The sequence below is a fragment of the Pseudopipra pipra genome, chromosome 1 (assembly GCF_036250125.1).
Source record: "Pseudopipra pipra isolate bDixPip1 chromosome 1, bDixPip1.hap1, whole genome shotgun sequence".
NCBI classification, from domain to species: domain Eukaryota; kingdom Metazoa; phylum Chordata; class Aves; order Passeriformes; family Pipridae; genus Pseudopipra; species Pseudopipra pipra.
In genome coordinates, this window is record NC_087549.1 from 135,118,046 (window position 1) to 135,139,526 (window position 21,481).

Consider the following 21,481-nt stretch of genomic DNA (forward strand, 5'->3'; position numbering starts at 1 on the left):
TGCATTATAATATCAAAATTCAGAACAATCAAAGTAGATCTACAACATGTAAAATCTGTTCCTCTAACTGATTAAAATAACACTACTTACCTGGTCTGAAAAGTTAACTCTCTTGCTGATCTTCTGAAATGCTCCTTCTACTTTTGGCTTGATTTGTGGGGCGTTGCAAAGACATCCTGGCACTATTTATTAGTATAACATGCCTGTGATACACTTTGTTTACAGGCTAATCATCCTCCTCATGCATCTCTAATGTGCTCACCTTCCTGCTCTGTTGTAATATTTCTAGGTGAAAGGTAGTTTGAGTTCTCTGGATTTGTTAGGGTTTGCATGAGATATCTAAACATCTAAATTATTTTTGCTCAGCTGGTCTTATTATTTCAACATTATCTTCCTAGATCTTGAATCTTTTGTCTTTATTCTTCTCAGTTTACTGAGTTGAATGATGTTTATTTTGGATAGGCTGCCTCATGCACAGTGAGATCCTACATGGTCTTCTGAAGGAATGAGTTGAGGTGGCCTCATGTCAGCTCAGTCACCACTGCTTGCTTTGCTTTCATAGGACACCTTCTGCAATGGCTTCCATAAGGACTTCTTAGGAATACTGTTGATGAGGATACAGTTAAACTGCAGAAGTTGGTTAATAGCTTTGCCAAGTTAATGATTCATGGAATTCTAGTTTCTCTCTATGGTGGCATTGCCTTTTAGAGGTTATTTTCAATCTTGTCTAAATGGAATCTGGTTGGATGTATTCTTCTTGTGCAGTTCTGAGCATGTTAGTGAAATGCAGAGTGGTTAATATTCTATTGGTGGCTTTTGTAGAACAGACCAACAAATGCATTTGTTCATTTTATTTGACAGACAAAAAGAACAGAATTTAATGGCATTTAACTTCAGTGATGTGGAATGGTATGTAATCCAAATTTCTCAACAAGTGCCTGCAAAAAATGTGCAGTCAGTTTCAGTCTTTAAGGACTATTTAAACTATATTGCTTTGGTATTTTAGTATTTGAAATTTTATAGAGAAAGAGAAATTATTTATTTAATCTTGGGAAGAAAACAAGACTTTCAGTGGAAATGGAGGAGAGAAGGCTGAGGGGAGTGTTGAATTTTTTATTAATTCTGTGGTGTTTACAATGTTATAACAGATTTTTGAGGATTTTTTTATCATGTCAGAAACTGGTTGTAATATGAGTCTGTGAGTGTAAGACTTTGTTTAATTATTCTTTTGAAGACTTTCTGTAGCCATTTTTTTCTTTGTAACTTCAGTAACTGAGAACTTCAGTATTTCATTTTAGAGGTGTCCAACTATGAAAATAAGATTATGTCCATGAATAAAGTAAGAACAAACAATAAGTAGGATGGCTAAAAAACTTAGTAGAATTTTCTGACAGTTTTTACTTGTATTTGTGTGCTTCAAATCTCAAATCATGTACATTTTAAGTGTTGGATTTGGGGGTGTTTTGATCTGGAATTATGTCTAGAAGTTCTAGCTAGTTTTAGCATCTTTTAAACTTTGCGGCAGAAAAATAGCTCAGTTCTGACATTGGACTTTTTTCAAAATAAACATCACCAAAATCTAAAGCTTGGAGAGCTCCATCCTGCCAAGAGTTCCCTCTGAAAATGATGTTAGCAATAGGTAGTTGCTAAGTTTTCTGCTTTAAGAAATGCATCATGTGGTTCAGTGCAATATCTGAACATTGATGACAGTCTTTACTCTTGCAAATTTCAAATAAGACAGTAAAATGCTATTGTTAAAATGCAGAACTAAGACAATCAAATGACTAGCACATGTCTGCATGGAAAATTTGCAGCAATATTTATATTCCTCTTACCAGCACCTAAAGGGTCAATTACTAAGCCTGGTCGTGGATTTTTTTCAGCAATGTACTACATTTCTTTTGTTTAATAGTGCTTTATAAATCTGATGAAAAATTTATTTTAGGACAGTTATGAATTTTAGAAAATTATTCCTTTTCCTTCTGAGTAAAGTTTTTTTTCTTCTGTCTTAAAATAATCATCTGTAGTTGTGTTTTTTGTATACCTCAAATAGAATCATGGTGCAAATATTTTTGCTTTGCTTAAAATTTCTAGGTAATGCACAGAACCAGAGGAGGAAACAGGATTTTATTGATGCTCCCAGGCTTCAAGTTTGTGTGCATTTTAGGGAAATTTGGCCTCAACAAAATTAATAAACTTTACAATACAAGGAGTGCAGGTTTATTTAGGTATCCCAAAACAGCCCATGGAAGAGCCTGTGCACTTTTTACCACAACCAAAGTAATTCAACTCATATATTGATATCTTTCTGGCCTGGCTTCTTATCAGTAGGTGTAACTCTGTCGTCTGGATTTTAGGTACCATATTTCGGTGAGCATTGGTAAAGAGGAAGGGTGTTTTCTTTAGAAGGCTGTCATGGTTTGAGATAATACTGTTTTGTGTAAATTTTATTCAGAGGTTTAGTTTAAAAAAAGAAAGAAGATAGAACCATATGTTTGGAAGAATGATTTCAGCATCTAGGTATTTTATTTGAAGGACATGATGTTCTTATTGAAAAACTTCAAAGATACAAAACCAGCCAAGATTTCTGTCATAGACATGTTTTACTTCAGAATACTTCCTTAATTATTTGTTCTGTATGTGATTTATGACAGCGTTTGTGTGGTTGGAGCACCAGTTCTGACTCAGGAGTTATGAAGCTGCAAATTGTTGGTCACTGAAAGGTGTGTTGGTAGGGAAGTACAACTTATGCTTACCTTATTCTTTTTTTGTTTTCCTAGGCATCTGCTTTAGGTATAATATATGTGTTAGAGACTGAATGTTGGGCAAGATGGAATTGGTCTGGCTCAGTATGGTTAGTGTTCTGAATAGAGAAGTATAAAGGGAGAGGCCTCCTGATCCCACACACTGTACCTTGCAAAGTGGCTGAAAAATGTGATACAGTTGTTTTTGTGTGTCTTGCTTTTGTTTTAGGGATTAAATGAATTGTTGAAGTTATTTAGAAAGGTATTCTTATATTGTTCAGGATTGTTGTTGTTGTGTTTGACCAAAGAACCCGTAGATCCAAGTATTGTTTTCCTCTGTTATGTCAGCGCTTACCATTTTGTCTATCTGTCTTTGTGGTATTGCTTGTAAGAAAATAGTATTAAATAACTTCTAGAAAAATAAAGGTAAGAAATGAAGACATGTAATGAACAAAAAAAAACCCAAGGAAAGAAGTCAGTTGAAAAAATGTAAAACTACTATTTTACTAACTAGTCTTAATAGTACTTAGTATTAATAATGACTATTAATTACTACAAATTAATATGACACAATGTAAGATTTTACAGTCTTGCACTGGTTAAAATTACTATGTTAATTTGTAGGCCTTGCTTGTGCTCAGAAAACAGTGCCTTGAATTGGTACAGCTTCATGGAAGAGAGCTGTGTCACGTAGTCCTGTTGTCCTTTGTGTTTGACATAGCATTAACAGGTTTTGAAGAATGCTGATTTCAGGAACTAGCACTGTCTTTTAAAGTTGTTTTTGTAAAGTTTGAAACATTATCTGATCCTGTCTTGGCATTCACTAAGTTGAGTAAGATTTTGAAGCAAGGATGGGGTGGAGGGATAGAGCCTGAACTAAATGTGAATATTGTTATGGTAGAGTTATTTTTGATCAGAGATGGAAGATGAAGAACATTTCTTCCTTAAGTTATCTTCTGTGTGCTGTGCTAACTTGTCCTAAGACTTTGAAAACAAATGTCTGTTTTTCCTTCCCTATCACAGTCCATTTCAGTACTAAGGTAGAGTCTGCCAGTGACATGTCAGCTGTACCTGAGGGCTGGGAGTGTGCCAGCTGTTAGACAGGGTAGGCAAATACTGAATGCACATAAACTTTTTTTTGGCTGTGAATGTGTGCCTTACGTTAGAAGAGAGAGTATTCATGGATTTTAAGTGATAATAGTGTAAGTAATTTTACTTCAGTAGCTTTCCTACTTTTGTCTACAAAACACTGATGCATCATAGGAATTTTGTCAAAGCGTCTTTGTTGCTCCTGTTCCCAGAGTGGTGAAAGGCAATAGTCACTTGCTAATGCTTTGACAGAGATAGTAGCCTTTTTTGTGGACAGTCAACAATCACTGTAGCATCACTGTGCTGATAACATCCTCAGTATGCCATTAGCTTTTAATTGCCCTTGTTTGAGACAGAATTTCACTGAAATTCGAGGCAATTTTTTTGGGTGTGTCTTACCATAAATTTTATTATCTAAGGGAATTAATGTATGATTGTTATTACAGAAGACAGAATGTATACAAAGAAACTGGGTTTCAGGCTGAAATCTAGTAAGAAACTGTCCAGTGTTTGTTGGTGGAGGAAATACCTTGACTAACAATGGGGAAGGCATTGCAAGCAAATGGGAGTTTTTATACAGAACTAGCTTCAACTGCCAAGAGGGAATGTAGCCATGGCAGAAAACTTGTAATTATATTAATGGATAAATTTGCAAAATAATCTTATTGAGAATTAAAATAAGGCTGTAATCAGTGTGGTTGATACGGGTCAGGGATTTCATCTGTCTCCATCTTACTTGTAGTTTTAGCCAAAGTATTTAAATTATCATAAAAGGCACAGTTTGCTGTTATTTTAAAACATTAAGCATGCATTAGTTTACTTCTTTGTTTGTAGAAGACGTAACCATTTGCCATGACATTTCTCTCTGATAACACTGTGAGGAAAGAAAGATCAATTGTTGTCAAAAATACAGACAACTGTCTGTCATGTAGAATAATTGAAAAGGTTTCGGTTCCACTGGATTGCCCAGCTCTCTGCTGAAGGATGTGCTAACTGAAGTGTAGCATTAGGCAGAAGTGACCAGTGTGGTTTTGTGAGGCTCCATGTGTGAGCTCTGAGCCTGGCGGGAACTTAAGGCTGTCGAGAGCACTGTGCAGACACACTTTGACTGGAGCTGGTCCAGCTCCAGTAGAACTGGCAACGAACTGAATCAATTGAGTCCTGAAAGTAAACTGCATCTATGTGGTCTGTTTTGTGTGTCTCTGGACTGTGCTTATCAGCTGTTTTCAGTGTGGGGAGTGCATTCTAGCCAGCTCAGGCTCTGTGTCTCATAAAAGCAGTTCTAATGCTCCAGAGTTGATGCTGGCTGTGTGCATAGACTATGTACAGTACAGTTGCTGTGTGCATAGACTATGATTTCAGAAGACTGCCTTGGCCTGTGATGGCTCTGCCAGGCATTCAGTTCAGGTGTCTTATCTGAACATCAAGAATTTCAGTGATTGCGATTGTTAGCTTTACTAATCATAAGCATGATTTGGAACAATAGCAGACTGAAAGAAAAATTGTGATTGGTTGATCAGCTGGTCTGTCTTTGTGTTAGATGTTAGTATGGTGTCTACTTACAATTTTTCATATTTCTGTTGACTATGCTTTTTGAAATCAAATTAATGTTCTAGATGAGTTTAGAGAGAAGAGGCCGTGCTCTATTACTTTATCTCAGAGAACATACAGAATTGTAACTAACTTCCATTTAGGATTTCACTATACTGTTTTGCTGTTTTCCTTGCATCAGGCAGCACAACTGATGTGTTATCATTTCAGTTGCATATATGTCAGTGTTTAATTTTTGCTTGGAAATACTTTGAGAGCATGTAACCATAAAGTTTTGCTTTTCTGCGTTTTTGTTCAGAATTAAGAAACTAATTAACTATAACATACTTCAGTTTGTAAGACACAGGAACTCATTCATAAGAAATCCATTAACTTTGAGATTAATAATTCCTTGTAATTTTTAGAGATTAGTTGTTTTGCTTTGTCTTTCTCTTCTTTGCAAGCTTGCAAGTGCTAAAATAAATAATGTCTTGTTCCTGACAGATGAGTTTTTATAGGGAATCTTTCCTTCCTTTTAAAAAGTTAAGTAGTCTGAGACATTCCTTGAAGGCATATTTTGTGCTCCGTAGATTAAGATGTGAACCTTAGATGAAGCAGGGATGGGAAGCAAAAGTTTGTGCACTATTCTGTGCCCATTCACCTTCTGTTTGGTTACTAATGGAAAATCCTTGTGCATTCTCTTATGCTCTCCAGCCTTCATCTGATCTACCAGTATTTAGATAATCTTCTATTCAGCTGCAGTGTAAGCCTCAGTTTCCTTTAACATTTTTATTTATTATTATCCTTGGTGTAACTAAGCTTTTCTGAGGGAGAAATAGGGAGAGAGTCTCTCTCTTTTTTTTTTTCCTGACATGAAATCTATTTCTTCTCCACCTACTCTATTTCTTTCCTCTTTAGCAGCTTCTATGAGATTAGTTTTGGTTTAGCAGTCCTTATAGCTGAAAAGAAACAGTGGAATATATCATCCAAAGCAGAGATGAGAATGGGGAGATAAAAGTTTAATGATTATTAGTGAATTGTTAAATCCTCCTTGTTGAGTTGTAATATGTAGAAAGGAAATGCGAGACATAGCTGTTTAGTGGCTGAAAAAGTGACATATTCAGTTGTATCTGACTCTGCAGTGAACTAATACTTTGGGTATTCATATCCTATTAGACTTTATAGTTTCAAATTGAAGAAAAAATTTGTTGGTAGCTAAACTACTTGTGTCATATTCTGGGTGCATCTTTATTATGTGCGAAAACAAACCCAAAATATATTTGCTCATTAGTTGAAACTCATGGCCACAAGTGAACATTCAAAAATTAAAAAGAATTAGGTACAATAGTGTTAATATATGGATTTTATTAAATATAGGGATTTTTCATATATTTAGCAGTATACACAGAGGTAATATTTCAACATATTTGTTGACAATAAGGGTTTTTTTGTTTAAATTTGTGTTTTGATTTGCTTATACTTTATTTGTCAGAGAAAGCAACCAGTGAGATGAACACTGCAGAAGACTGGGGCCTCATCTTAGACATCTGTGATAAAGTTGGACAGTCACGCACAGGGTAAGTAACTTAAGAATTTCCTCCTCAAACTTTCCTCACACTCAGGTGAGGAATGAAATTTTTGTTATCTTTTGTAGTCTTTTGCAACAGCTCAATTTAACTTAAATTTATTACAAGTAAAAGGAAAAGATATGAGATTTCTGCTGAAATATTTTGCAGTTCTTCCTTCGGAGATACTAGGTGATCTTTTAAAATTAGGACTTGTGTACAGCAGCTTTTCACCGATGTAACAGAATAAATAAACTGATATGTTTTAGCAGTTTCACCGTAAACCCAGGAGACTTCATAAGGGATTTTTCTTACAGAATCATAATCTAGGTTGGAAGTGACCTCCAGAGGTCATCTAGTCCAACCTCCCAGCTTCAAACAGGTCTAATTAGATCAGGTTGCTCAGGACCGTGTCGAGTCTTGAATGCCTCCAAGGTCAGAGGTTTCACAACTCCTATGGGCAACGTTTCAGTATTTAACTACTACTACTACTTACTAAGTAAGTAAATAAAAAAATAATTCTGCAATCTAATTACAGTTTTCTTATACTTCTATGTATTCTCTGATTAGTTAGTTGTAGAAAGCAGTCTGCCTTTCCCAAAAACAAAACCAGCTCTTCCATCTCTCCTTGTATGTGAGCTGCTCTGACCATCCTGGCAGCCATCCATTGGACTCATGGTAATGCATCAATAGCCTTCCTGCACTGGGGAGTCCCAAACTAGACAAAGTGCTCCAGATGCAGAATGAAGAAGAAAGATCACTTTTCCTGGCCCTGTTGGCTGTGCTGACCACTAGTTTGACCCAGGATGTGGTTGGTTTTTCTGCTGCTAGGCTACACTTGCTGACTCCTGTCACCCAATACGACCTGCAGATCCTTTCCTACTTTTCAGGTGGTCAGCTCCTTACCTTTGCTGGAGCAGACCACCCAAAATGCAACATCTTACTCTTGTTCTTGTTCAACTTCACGAAGTTCCAGTCTGTCCCTTTCTCCAACCTCTCGAGGTCCCTCTGCTCTGCCCTCCAGTATATTGAATGTTCCCCTTCCTTTATCTGTGGTCAGTAAGTTGCTGAGAGCAGTGTTGGTCCCAGCAGAAATCCCTGAAGGATCCCACTAGGTACTGCCTGCTACCTGGAATTTGCACCACAGGTGACAACTCTTTGAGCTTAGGAGGCCAGTTTTCCGCTCACTTTATAATCATCATTTTATACACCTCATATTTCACCAGTTGTGTGATAAGGAGACTATAAGGCCTTCAACTCTATGTTGAAACTTTGCTAAAACCGGGGTATAAAACATCTGCTGCCCTTCCATTGTCCTCACCACCAGACCACCAGTGTCTTTGTCACAGGAAAAAATGAGATTTTGTGTTTCTTCCCCTTATTTTCCGAAGCTATTCTCTGACATCAGAGCTTTGATAAATTTACATTTTGAAAATGTGATATTAAATTAAACACATCTTAATATGGGCCACTAATGTTTCCATTATTCATTCTTTACTGAGCTGTTTCATAAAATTTATACATGAACTTGCTTTTTGGACAAGGAAAGTTAAAGTATAATTTGAGCTAGCAACTAAAAATTACAGTTTAAAGACATGATTTTGATGTGTCTATAGTGTTTGTAGTCACTGTAGTATTAGTCTTTGGAAAAGTTTTAAATACACCTTCTCGAAGCATTGCCTGTAACAATTCAGGTAAGGAACAGACTGAAAAAAAATGTCTTGCCATTGCTGCTGTTTAGTGAAAGGCTTCTCTGAGAAGAACCTGGATTGTTGTGTAAAACTGTGAGAAACAGTATGAGATGCCAGGCAGCAAATTCACACCTGAGACTTTTGTTCCAAAGAACAGGTTTGCAAATAAGCTTATTCCTTGGAATTAGAGATGGTCTTACAAATAGCATGGCATATTGAGACTTCTGTGCTGTTGTGTATAACTGTAGTTAAGATAAGAGCTGGCAAGTTGTTAATGATGTTTCATGTTTGTATATGTAAAACTGCATTTCTCTTCCTTGTGCGTGTTGACGCTGAGCCTGTAACAGTAACTGTACTATTGAAGGCTTCAGTATTCTATTTAATCATGGAAAGCATTTCCACAGGGGAGATTTAGTCTCACAGCAACACAGCCTGAACAGTGCTCAAATGTGAGTAGCTGCAAGAGACAGCGGTACAGACAAAGCTGGAGATCTTATGGTAAATCCCTGCAGCTCAATCCCTGTTACAGTTTGTGGGGTTCGTTTGTGTTGGGTTTGATCTTTTCCTTTGTGTTTTTCTGTTTTGATTTTTTTTTTAAATAAAACTGTTTTTAAAATAAAAGTGGGACTTAACCTTTGTAATATTTACCCTGCTTAAAATAGGCTGCCAGCTGACTTGTTGCTTAAATTCAGATTCTGTTAAAACTTGCTGATAGTTGGTTTTCTTTGTTTTGATGGATTATGTCATGCCATAGCAAGGTAAAGCAAGACACTGTTCCCTATTAAGAAGTTTAAATGACTTGTGCTTAGCTGTTTGAAATTCTCCTGCAGTTTAAGTTCTTCTGACAAGGATGCTAGTCTTCTTAACTGGGATTGGCTTTAATCTTTTAACCAATTCTGCTCCAGTACAAGCTGTCTGTTACTGTTTTCTGGCAGAAGTTTAGATTACAAAATCTACTTTATGGGTTTTCCTTGTACCAGTCCATAAACTCCATTGCATGCCTGCAGCTTTCTAGACATGGATCGTCTTACACATGGTAGACTACAAGGACTGTTGTTCATTAAGTAGCACGTCCCCCATGGCACATTGTCTCATTTAGATCTGCAGGCTTGTTTGTATCCAGATGAATTGTTGCAAACCCATTACTCTGCAAAGGTGCTATATTTTCTCTTAAGATAAACTAGTTGCAGTTCAGTAACAGAAATGCTACTATTAATTTTTATGTTGTAATACTTTTCTTATGCAGCATTGCAAATAGCTGAAAATGTTAACTTGCTTCCTTTAATCCAACCAAGACAGGTTTTTGGCGAGTTAGAATTCCACTGAATCCCTCTCTTTGACTGTTTTCTCTATTTTTGGTGAATTTCGAAATCAATTAAAGTCGATATCAGAATTTTCCTAGAAAACACAGGAAAGACAGAAAATGCAGTAATATTTTTAATAATAAGATTTGTTTACAATAGTATATATAGAATATTGCCATATGTAGTGTAGAATTAACTTGATACTTTCTGCATGTTTCACATATCAGTTAAGATGATCTAAAATTTATCTGACCATGAGAAAATCAACACAGTTTTTCAATCTCTGAATTGTTTTAGGAACTCATACAGCTCAGCGGTTGCATATCACATCGTTTACATCCTGCTTTTTTGGCATTATTAGCTCAGTGAGCAAGTTGCTCTTTCAACATGGAAATATGATTAAAACAAAGCTTTTACCATCAGAGGCAATCTTTTTCCCCCTTGTTTTTGTACAGCATTATTGAAAACTTGCTTATTTTAAAAAATTTAATCACATGGTGTGATTCTTGGGCCTGTCCGGTGCAGGGACAGGAGCTGGACTCTGATTATCTTTGTGGGTCCCTTCCAACTCAGGATATTCTATGATTCTATATTTGAGTGACATTTTAAATCTGACTACAGGAAAGGTATAGATTTTTGCATAATGTTACTTTTCTGCAATGAAAATGCTTACACAACTGAATCTATAGTTTATCAGCTCAGAATAAAATAACATAGTAAAATTTGAATGATTCATTAAACAGAATAAAAGGAAAAATTAAAGGCCACATATAGTATATTTTAGCATAAGGTGTCCCCCCTTCCTCAGTCAGTTCAGTGCTAGCCAATTCCTAACTCTAATTGTGTTTGCATTTGACTTTGAGATTGTTGTACCATTTATATTTATTTCATGAGACATATCAGTCTACATATTTGAAACTATCACAACTTGAGTTTTTCTCCAGAAAAGTTACTTAATAAAAAAAAAAAAAGGTGACTGAAAACAAATTAAATCAGTGGGAATACATCAGTGGTTAAAATAGAAATGTTCATTGCAGCACTCTCTTTTGAGGGTAGGTATTGGAAAATTGTCATTGAGAAATGGTTTGTATTGCTGCTTGCCTAACTTTGTCCTGATTCCTTAAGGATTAATCACTGCCTCAGTGAGCCAGTATTCTGGTTAGCTGTTTCTTCTTTGGTTGTTTTTGTGCCTGTTCATGCAAGAGAGAACAGCAAAATTGCTTACTTGATAGTTTTCCAAGGTACCTTCTATTTTTTTTCCCCCCTCAAATTACACAATCTCAGTAGCATTTTATGTAGTCATTGCAGTGCATCTTTCATAGGCTGACCAGGAAGCTTTTTAACTAGCTTGTTTCTGAAGGAGCAAGGAGGAAAACTGAGTCACCTGTGTAGTGCTGAGCACCACAGTCAGTTAACTTAGACTGTAAATGAACAATAAATTCCTGAAAATACATGAAGTGTTTTTTGCAGAGTAGTATTTTAGATTGCAATTGCTGCTAATCTTGTCTTTGTTAAATAAAATATTAGCTTGATTTTTTTTTTTGAACTTTCTGAAACTAAACCTGAAATTTATTGTGAATATTTTCTGGATATATTAGTATGTGATATCATACATGATACATAGCTTCTATTGTATCTTGCCATATTTTTGCCCTACTGAATTGTTATTCCTACTCACTGTGGTGCCTCTGAAATTTTGATTATAGGATTGTTGGAGCAGAACTGTGGCCCAATGTTTGTATAGTATGGTCTGGATAGGTACTAATAAGTAGATTGAATTCTATACTCATAGAGTGCATGCTTTCCTCTGCTTTCTGCATAGTGCTTCTCATAATTTACACGCTAAATTGTATGATGAGTTAATTAGAAGTAAAAATAAGGATTACAGTTCTGTCTAGAATAGGTTTTCTTACTCTGACTAAACATTGGTAAGCTTGGATTATTTTTTTATGTAGCTGTAATCAAAAGTCTTCTTATTTTAAACATTTGAGCATGTTAAAACATTAACCACTCAAGTATTGATCATTTCTGTTAAATATATGAGCAAGTAGATTATATTTAACACATGTGGATAATCATTTGGCTTTGAGGCTTTGTTACTTTATTCCTTTTAATAAGACTTTGGATTCCTTAGTGAAAAAAATCTTAGGCTGATGGTCCTGCTCCTGAACTGCTAAGCTGTTGATCCTGCACCCTACCTTTATAAATACTGGCTTTACAATGGACACACACTTTTTTGAGCTTGTACTCATCACATCAATCCTACTCATAAATTAATGGTTACAAAAGCAGTTATTTCTGAAAATTTTAGCATGTATTCTTTCTCAGTTAAAGCAAACATATGAGAAATCTTGCATAATTAATAGATAAAAGGTAGTACTTGCCTTAGAGCCTTCATTTGTAATAATTGGTTATATGAAGGTATACACTGAATGATATGTACTCATGCTGCGTGACAGCATTTTCTATAATTAGTACCACTAAATATGAGGTGGACATTTCTGTAAAATGTAGACACTGCCAAATATAGTATAGCCAAGCAGTGGTGTAACTTATACCTAAGTTTCATGTTAGTTCTTGGATACCAGTTCAATAGGAAAATACTTCTGCTTTGAAAAAGACCCTTGATGTGTAAAACCGCTTAGTTTAGATTTTCCTTCTTTTTTCCTCTTTCCCTACTTACCCTCCTTCAGGTTTATCTTTTCAGGGCTATTCACCAAATAATGCTTGTGTGCCCATGATAATTCCTAACCCAGCCTTGCTCAGCTTTCCACTACCTTTAAAAATAGAATAAAATAACAGAAAGTCACACAGATTTTAATACACTAAACTGTCTGAAACTCCCTTTCAAATTCTTTCTTGAAGTTGCTTTCTATGTTATTTCTCTCTACCACAATATAGGTAAGACTTGAATTCTGTATTTAATTGTTTAGAAACTTTGTAGAATGTCTGACAGGTTTTTTTAGAACTTGTTGGTTCATTGCATGTCTTTATTAATGTTATTCTTTAGATTAAAAGAGACTGAGGAACATAGTGGTGGTAATTCAAAATGAAAGTAGCAAAAGGGTGTTGGTAAATCAGTATGTAAGGAAATATTCTTACATATGTGTATGAAATATAAAGGAATAGGTGCATGGACTGCAGAGAATTTCAGTTATCTAATTGTAAGGGATTTTATGCATTTCTGGAGTATTTACAGTAATTCTCTCTAAGTACAAAAGGTAACAAATTACTGAGAGGTTTTGATCACTAAGAAAGCTACAAATCCTACAGATAGAAATGGCTGCAACTGTTAATGGTGTTAGTTTATTTTTTTTATGTTACACTTGCAAGCTACTAAACTGACAATGTTCAGGAGATCTTGCTGTCTGCTAAAGTCATCAGCATTGTCATGTGTGCAATAGAAAATGTTCATTCCATTACATTTTTTTAAATGTCTTATGTTTTTTAGACCTAAAGACTGTCTTCGCTCTATTATGAAGAGGGTGAACCATAAAGATCCTCATGTTGCTATGCAAGCGTTGACGGTAGGTTCTTTTTGATGTAGTGGTTTTTCTTCCTGGGAAGTTATATTGCACAAATCTGAGTTTTAATCTTTCTTTTGTTAGCTTCTAGGAGCATGTGTATCAAACTGTGGCAAAATATTTCATTTAGAAGTCTGTTCAAGAGATTTTGCCAGTGAAGTAAGCAATGTGTTGAATAAGGTAATGTATTGCATTGATTTATACATTTCATCTCTAAGTGAAATCAGAGTTGGGTTAATCTGAAAGTGGAATGGGATCTACTTTTGGAAGACTGGAAAGGAGCTGGGGGAGGGGGGTAAGCATAGATTACTGAGAAGACTGTGACTATCAGAAAGAACTTCCTGAATGCCACTTCACAGTAGTTACCTAGGTATTCTGTTTGGGGGAGGTGTGGTGTGTTAATTTATAAATAAACTAATTCATTTTCACATTAAATGACAGCAGTGAAACATTAAATACAAACGTGAAATGGAGATAATACAGGGCTTCAATGTAACCTTATTTTACTTTATTTTGGGCCCAGCACATATTGTACTAATACAAATATGATGCTGGTGTACTATTCTCCCTTTCTAATAAAGATATCTTTGAGTGCTAAACTTGATTGTGAAAGAAAGTGTCTATGTGGTGTATATTGAACTAAGATGAAAGTACTTGAGATTAAGAACCAATTTCTACATTATTTAACTAGTTTTTACTGTCCATGCAGGGTCATCCAAAAGTTTGTGAAAAGCTGAAAGCCCTTATGGTGGAATGGACTGATGAATTCAAGAATGACCCACAACTTAGTTTAATATCTGCTATGATAAAAAATCTTAAGGAGCAAGGAGTTACTTTCCCAGCTATTGGTTCACAGGTACATTAGATTTTTGTGGTTGTTCTCAAAGGGTATCACAAATTCTTTTTATGCTCAGCTCTGTATTTTACAGTTTGTAGTCTTGGATTCTAGAATGTACTTGGCAAAAAAATGAAAACTCTCTTGTCTTAATAAAACTTTTCCTTGAGGAGTGAAATGCTCTCACTTACTTTAGATTTTTATATTGCAGATGAATATAAATCGAAGTGGTGAACTTAATGCATTGTCAGTTTTTTGTTGGATTCATTTTTACATCTTTCACTTTTGGCTAGGCTGCTGAACAGGCAAAAGCAAGTCCTGCTCTAGTTGCCAAAGATCCTGGTACAGTAGCCAACAAAAAGGAAGAGGAGGATTTAGCTAAAGGTAAGTACATTTACTTGCTGACATGAAGCATATATTGATAAATATCAAAAAAGCAAGAACAAATGTTTTGCTTCCTTCCTCTGTGAATAGTGTATTTATGGATTGGGGTTATGATTTCTATTCCTTTCTTTTTGTACTCATCTTGGAGGGTTAGAGATTAAAAGTATTCTATGAGTAAAAAAAATATGAAAAATTTTAGATTTTTACTTTTTTTTCCCCTTGCCAAAGTGAAACAAGTCTTCAAAAATCTCATATTAAGGACATGCCTCTACTGTGGAAATGTTTGATGCAATTGCTGTACTTGGATTTTCCCTCTTTCTGGGGCAAGTGAAGCACACTCGCAATTTAGAGATTTGATGGAAGAAGAGAATAAATATTATGCTATAAGTTGTATGCAAAGTATTCTGGGTATACTACTTTTATTCCTTTGAATATTGTTTCTGTAGTATTCCTTAAGCTTTGATTGCTGTAAACATAAATGACTGTTAAATGTCTCACATCAGTCCCCGTAAACAAAACTAGGATGGTTTCTTCTGATTTACTGTTGTACTAAAGTATATTTAAAGGTCATTTAATGATCCTATACCAGATACATGTGAAGAGTTATTCTTAGAGTGGTTTGATAGTTATGGTTGAGAACTGTTTTTTGAGATCAAACTTCAGCAATGTAAAGGCATCAAATTTTATGTCTTGTACCTGGGATGGCTTTGGGCTTAAAGTTGTAACAATGGCTGTTTGCTAAATGAGTGAAGTTCTTTTACTAGTAGTTGGTGCATGTTTTCAGTTTCTCATCTTAAACTATTTTTTGTTTAGCTATTGTCTAATATAACATTGATTTGTTTAAATCACCATTAGCCAATCTGTATATGTTACTAATGGTTTCTTCAACAGTCAGTCCGTCAAAGTCTGTTTAAATCTGTGTCTTAAAAGTTCATACTCTGCATGTTTCCTAATGTTTGTTTTCTTTGTTTTTGTGTCCACTCTGTCCCTTGTTAAAAATGATCAGTTTTTTTTCCACGAACTTGGAGGGGTTTAATATGAGTGAAACCTTACTGCTCAGTCAAGCTTTAGTAAAAATGACCCAGAAATGTGAAATTATTCAAGGAATGATAGGGATAAAAAAAAAAAAAAAAGATAAAATTTTGCTTGTCTAAGCAAAAATAATTTTGTTAATTATGAATTAAGGAGGCACTTCTTTACTGTGGGGGTGACCAAGCACTGGCACAGGTTTCCCAGGGATGTCATGGTCTCTGTCCTTGGAGATATTCACAAGTTGTCTGGACACAGTCCTGGGCAATCAGCTCAAGGTGACCCTGCTTGAACAAGGGATTGGACACAAAGACCTCCAGAGGTGCCTTTCAACCTCAGCCAATCTGTATAATCCTCTGATTCTGTGGATCCAGGCTAAAGGCTCCCGTCTAGCAGAGAAAAACTGTGTACTGGAACAGCTGTATTCTTTTATGTTTCAAGCAATCTGTAAAAGTTCAACATAGTGTAAGATGTAAAGTAAGTATGTAGATGTTTTACATCAGTTCAAGGTTATAACAATAATATAATAATAAAAAATGGATGACTTCACTGAGTTATTCCATTTGTGCTTAAGTGCTGTTTATTCATCCTGTCCCTGTTGAAAGCCTCAGTAAATCTACAGGCAGAATTGTGCTCTCTAGTTGTAAAACATCTTTTTGTTTTTTACTGTTATTTCTAAGGGAAAACCAGAGGGTGATTAAAATGCAACAGGAATAGAATTATACTAAAAGTTTTCACAGAATTAAATCTTCATATCACTCAACCTATTTTTATAGGCAATTTTCATATGAGTAACTCTTCTTTTGCAGCTATTGAACTGTCACTAAAAGAACAAAGGCAACAGCAAACAACACTTTCCAGTTTGTATCCGAGCACCTCAAGCCTTTTAACAAACCACAAACATGAGGGCCGAAAGGTTCGTGCAATTTATGATTTTGAGGCTGCTGAGGACAACGAATTAACTTTTAAAGCTGGAGAACTTATAACTATCCTTGATGACAGGTAATTTATACAGAATGTCTTCTAGAAGTATATTAGGCTGTAAAAATGGTTTGGGGATGATGATATCTTCTATGTAGAAGCATACCTTGGAATACTGTTGCATGGAAACATATTTACATATTAAATACTTTAGTTATCTCCTGGATTTTTTACAAATAAATGTAATTGCATAAAAATTTTTGTGTATACACAAGAATACATTCTCTGTGTATACAGAAGTTGTATTTATATACAAGTAATATAAAAGCCTTTTCTGTGCAATTACTAGGAAAATTCCATGTGAGTGGGTTTTATAATGTATGGGGGGGTTGTTTTTTTTTTTTATCTTTAGTGATCCAAATTGGTGGAAAGGTGAAACTCACCAGGGTATAGGATTGTTTCCATCTAATTTTGTAACAGCTGATCTTTCTGCTGAGCCAGAAATGAGTAAGTAACATTGTATTTATGTATATATGTTAAATCCTGCCATTGCCTAAGGTATATTTCTGCAGTGATTTCCTTTCCCTTATGATGGAGTTCAGTTGCAACTTAATGTGATAACTGAAGTAAAACTGAGGAGCTCTTGCTACGATCTCACAAACAACAGACATACCTTTGTGTCAGACCACGGTTGCCCAAGCTGGCTTCTGTTGAAAAGTATGATGCTTTCTGTTCTGGCTTTGTCAGTGGCTTCCTTGAGACTCATTAAATCACTCCATTGAGACCTGGATAAATGTAGGCATTAGTAGCTTTTTTGTTTAAACTGCCTTTTTGCCTGGTTACAATGGTACATAACTAATCGAGGTAAAACTGAAGGCCCCTGGGCAGATGTGAGTCAGATTACCAGTGTTCAAGTAGTTCAAGAAACCTACAAACTATAGCTGTGTATGTGTGCATACATACATGGAAAGAGGGGTTTTCTGTATACTGCTTATCTATTTGTATCTATTTATATCAGTCTAACCTACTCTAAATATTTAATAAAAATATTAAACATTAGAACCAATTCCTGTAAATCTCATGGGTTTGCAAGATTAATCTCCTGTGATCTCAATTCAAGGGTGCTAAAGGTAAGAGCAGGTCAGCAGAATTACATGCTGTAGCAGTCATTTGTGATATGTTTAAACTATCTAGTAAGAGTAATATGATAAGAGTAGTATTTGGCTTTTTTGTTCTAGCTTCCACTACAGAGGAATGAGATGCTTTGCAGATATGATTTGATGGAGAAGGAATAGTGAAATTTGAGAACTTTTGATTCTGTATTTTGCTTTGGGGAAAAGAAGGCTCAGTTTGTCATAGATGATTTTATCACTTTTCTCTTAAACCTGACTCATTAGCCCTATTTCTTCCAATCACTCTTTCTTAGTCTTTTTTTTCTGATAACTTACTAATAAGAATGTTATATGCAAGGAGACTATAATAAAGATATTTATTTGATAAAACATGTTTCAGTTGACCTTGCATGAACTGTTGTATTTTTTAATGCAATTTACAGATTTGTTTAAGAAAATTGTTTGTTTGTGGATTTAAAATGTCAACAAAATACTAATTTTTAAAATTTTCACCGTAGATGTTTCAAATGCAAAAAACCTAGGCAATATACTAGATGTATTATATTTGTCATTGTTTGTTTATTTTTATTTTATAAAATTTAGTCTGCCTGTTTGTCTTGCAGTGAAAGCTGAGAAGAAAACGGTGCAGTTCAGTGATGAAATTCAAGTAGAGACAATAGAACCTGAGCCTGAACCAGTTTATATTGATGAAGTAAGCATGCTAAAAGTACTGATTTTCAACTGCTGGTACCTTTAAATATGTGATATTTAACCCTTTTGTACTGTACTTCAAAAACAAAAATCAAAAGAGAATGGGAAGGGAAAGTTGATTTAATTAAAATAAAAAGAAATCTTCAGTATTCTCATTTCTTCAAGAGTCTTGAATCTCTTAGGAATTTCTGAAACTGAATTTGGAAACTACATTCCATTTAGGGCCCTACTCCCAGATTGTACATCTGTTTTTACCTCCGAACTAGAAGCTTGATGTTGAGTGACAAATTTGCTTTCAAATTTTACTTTGAGTACTTCAGGATACCTCTGAGATATCCATCTTGACTCCTGTCTTAGATTTATTTCCAGTATAACCACCACTGTCTACCCTCAGAATCAAAGATCTCTTTCCATCTCTGAAAACGGAATGTTTTTCCCCTGCCTTTTTTTTTCCTTTGACACAAGTTCTGTCATTTTTGACATGAGAAATCAGTTACTGCCTCCCTAAAGTCCTGTTAAAGTCCCACCTCAAAAACTCTTCTTCCCAAGAGATATTAATTTGTAATCTGCCAAAATAGCTTATCTCAGCCCTTCCTTGAGGTGCCTTGCAGCTTTTGTCTTCTGTGAGTCCATGTCGGTTTTTTGTTTTAGTGTCTTCTTTTGTTTTTAAATTTGCTGTTGTATAATAGTAAGAAAGTAATTCATTTGGCTTTTCCCTTCCTTTCCAGAGTTTAAGGAGGACAAAACATGGTTTTATTTTCTACTTTGATACAGCCTATATAACTCTGGCCTGATAAAGGCTATTTATTTGGTAGTACTCAGCTAAAGAGTGATTTAAAATCTTTTACATATAAGGTTTCATTAAGCAATATAATTCACTCTGAGACATATTTTTCAAAGAGTTTATGCCTGTTCATTTTCTAACCTTTAGTATTTTTATTATAAGAGGGTTGCACTTAAACTGGTTAGTCAGTGATGACTTCCTCTGAAAACACCTCCAAACATCATCTTAAAAAAATTGTGTGTGTGTGTATATATATGTGTGTATGTATCATCATGGCTAGGCTTCGTGAACGAAGATTTGGGAAAGGCTCTATCCACATTTGTTACAAGCACACTGGTGGCTAAAAAGGCCAATACGAGATAGACATATCCAATTGCAGAAGGCACAGCAGAAAGACTTGTTAGATGGTATATTCTGCAAGGCACAAATCTTTCTGCATTGTCTTTTCTCCTCGAGAGTGATCCTGCGTGTGTTCTCAAAGGCATCAGCAGCGTTATAGATGGTGTGTCTCCAGACCTCCCGATTGGAGGCCGGAGTAGACCAGTTATGTTGATCAATATGGCCAAGGCTGAGATGTTGTTTCAGGGAGTCCTTGTATCTCCTCTTTGGGGCTCCTCTCATGCGACAGCCGGTGGCAAGTTCACCATAATTAAGATCTTAGGGAGGTGGTGGTCCTTCATCCTGGAGACATGTCCTGCCCAACACAGCTGTGTTCTCAGCAACATGGCCTCAATACTTGTGACTGCTGCTTGTTCTGGAACAGATGTATTGGTCATGTAATCTGACCAGTGGATGTTTAGGATTGTACAGAGGCAGTGTTGATGGAAGTGTTCTAGGAGATGCAGGTGGTGGCGGTAGATGACCCATGATTCAGACCCATATAAGAGAGTAGACAGCACTATGGCTCTGTAAACACTGATCTTGGTACTTTTCTTCAAGTGTTTATTATGCCAAACTCTTTTATGGAGTTTTCCATATATGTGTGTGTATATATATATATAGGTAATGACATGGCTCATATATTGAATAGGCCCTATACACTTAAAAATGCAGGATAGATTTTCAGTGAATTTGAAGTACTCTCTCCATGTATTCTTTCAAAATATTTCCACTAATCCCACTAGGTGGTGTTATTGCATATGTAATAACTAGAATCGAAAAATAGAAGCTGCTCAAAAAATACTGTTTAGAAGGACTTCTAGGAATAAAGGAGTATTCTGCACATTCCACTTTTTACTACTATTGATTTTTGTCAATTGGCTTTTCCTTATTAAAGCATCTTCATTCCTATAAAGTAGCATGTATGATTTGTATTTTCTTAGTCTAGATGATTCTCAAGTGCCGAGAGATCAAAACGGCTGTTGTAAACAGCTGCTTTAGTTTACTATCCTGAAAGTGCTAATTTCCTGCCTGCCATATGTGCCCTAATTATGCAACTTGTGTTCTAGGATAAAATGGACCAACTCTTACAGATGTTACAAAGTGCGGATCCATCTGATGACCAGCCAGACCTCCCAGAATTGCTTCATCTTGAGGGTAAGAAAGTACTGTTTTGTTGTTGTTGTTTTCCTCTCTAGTAATTACCTACATCAAACCAAACTGAAACTAAGTTGAAACTACTTCAGCTTCATGTGCATGCAAGAAGCATGCCTGAGAAAAGTGCCTGAGCCATAATTATCTTCTCACTTCCTTTTTTCCACATCTAAGAGACCAAAGTGCAAAATGTTAACTTAAAACAAGCCTACTCCTCTCTCAAGAAAACCACTTTCTATATTCTTTTCCTTTTCGAGATCCAGAAATATTTAATTCAATCATATTCATCCATTATTTTTTTTTCCTTCATAGAGTAGCACAGCATGAGTGGCAAAAGGAGTGTAAGGAAGATTCCATGAAAGGAAGCAGAAATACTACTAAGGTTTAGAATAGACCTGTAGGTGTCTCACATGCTTTTCACTTGCATGTGTATTTCTGTAGGAGTTGCATATTAACAAATACTTTATAGAATGCTACAAATTATGCTAGTCTTTTAGAGTCAAATTATTCAGACTACCTCTTCACAGAGGCATTATAGACTATTTTACCTGGGTTGATATATGCACCAAAATTTTTGGGAGGGAACTTAGAGCAGAAAGAAAAGAAACTTACTGATTATGAAACAGAACATAGGCTTAGACTGACAATTCAGATAGGACCAGACTTTGTCAAGAAAATGGCAGGTTCTACATCTATCTAGAAGTTAATCATGGAAGTGTATAGGT

General features: G+C 35.5%; 1 protein-coding gene and 1 long non-coding RNA gene across 2 annotated transcripts in view; one reads left to right on the forward strand and one right to left on the reverse strand.

The window, feature by feature from the left end:
- STAM (signal transducing adaptor molecule) overlaps positions 1–21,481 on the forward strand; it is a 35,337-nt gene that overhangs the window by 4,648 nt on the left and 9,208 nt on the right. Inside the window, exons 2-10 of the mRNA XM_064634546.1 lie at positions 6,856–6,940; positions 13,375–13,450; positions 13,532–13,627; positions 14,157–14,303; positions 14,576–14,666; positions 16,505–16,697; positions 17,029–17,123; positions 18,352–18,440; positions 20,672–20,759. Of these exons, the coding sequence (XP_064490616.1) occupies positions 6,856–6,940; positions 13,375–13,450; positions 13,532–13,627; positions 14,157–14,303; positions 14,576–14,666; positions 16,505–16,697; positions 17,029–17,123; positions 18,352–18,440; positions 20,672–20,759 (960 nt within the window). The remainder of the gene's footprint in view (positions 1–6,855; positions 6,941–13,374; positions 13,451–13,531; positions 13,628–14,156; positions 14,304–14,575; positions 14,667–16,504; positions 16,698–17,028; positions 17,124–18,351; positions 18,441–20,671; positions 20,760–21,481) is intronic.
- Positions 837–11,228, reverse strand: LOC135401947 (uncharacterized). Its single transcript, XR_010424992.1, has 2 exons — positions 11,149–11,228; positions 837–938 (listed from the first exon to the last, which is right to left on the reverse strand). It is a non-coding gene; the product is annotated as an uncharacterized LOC135401947 (long non-coding RNA).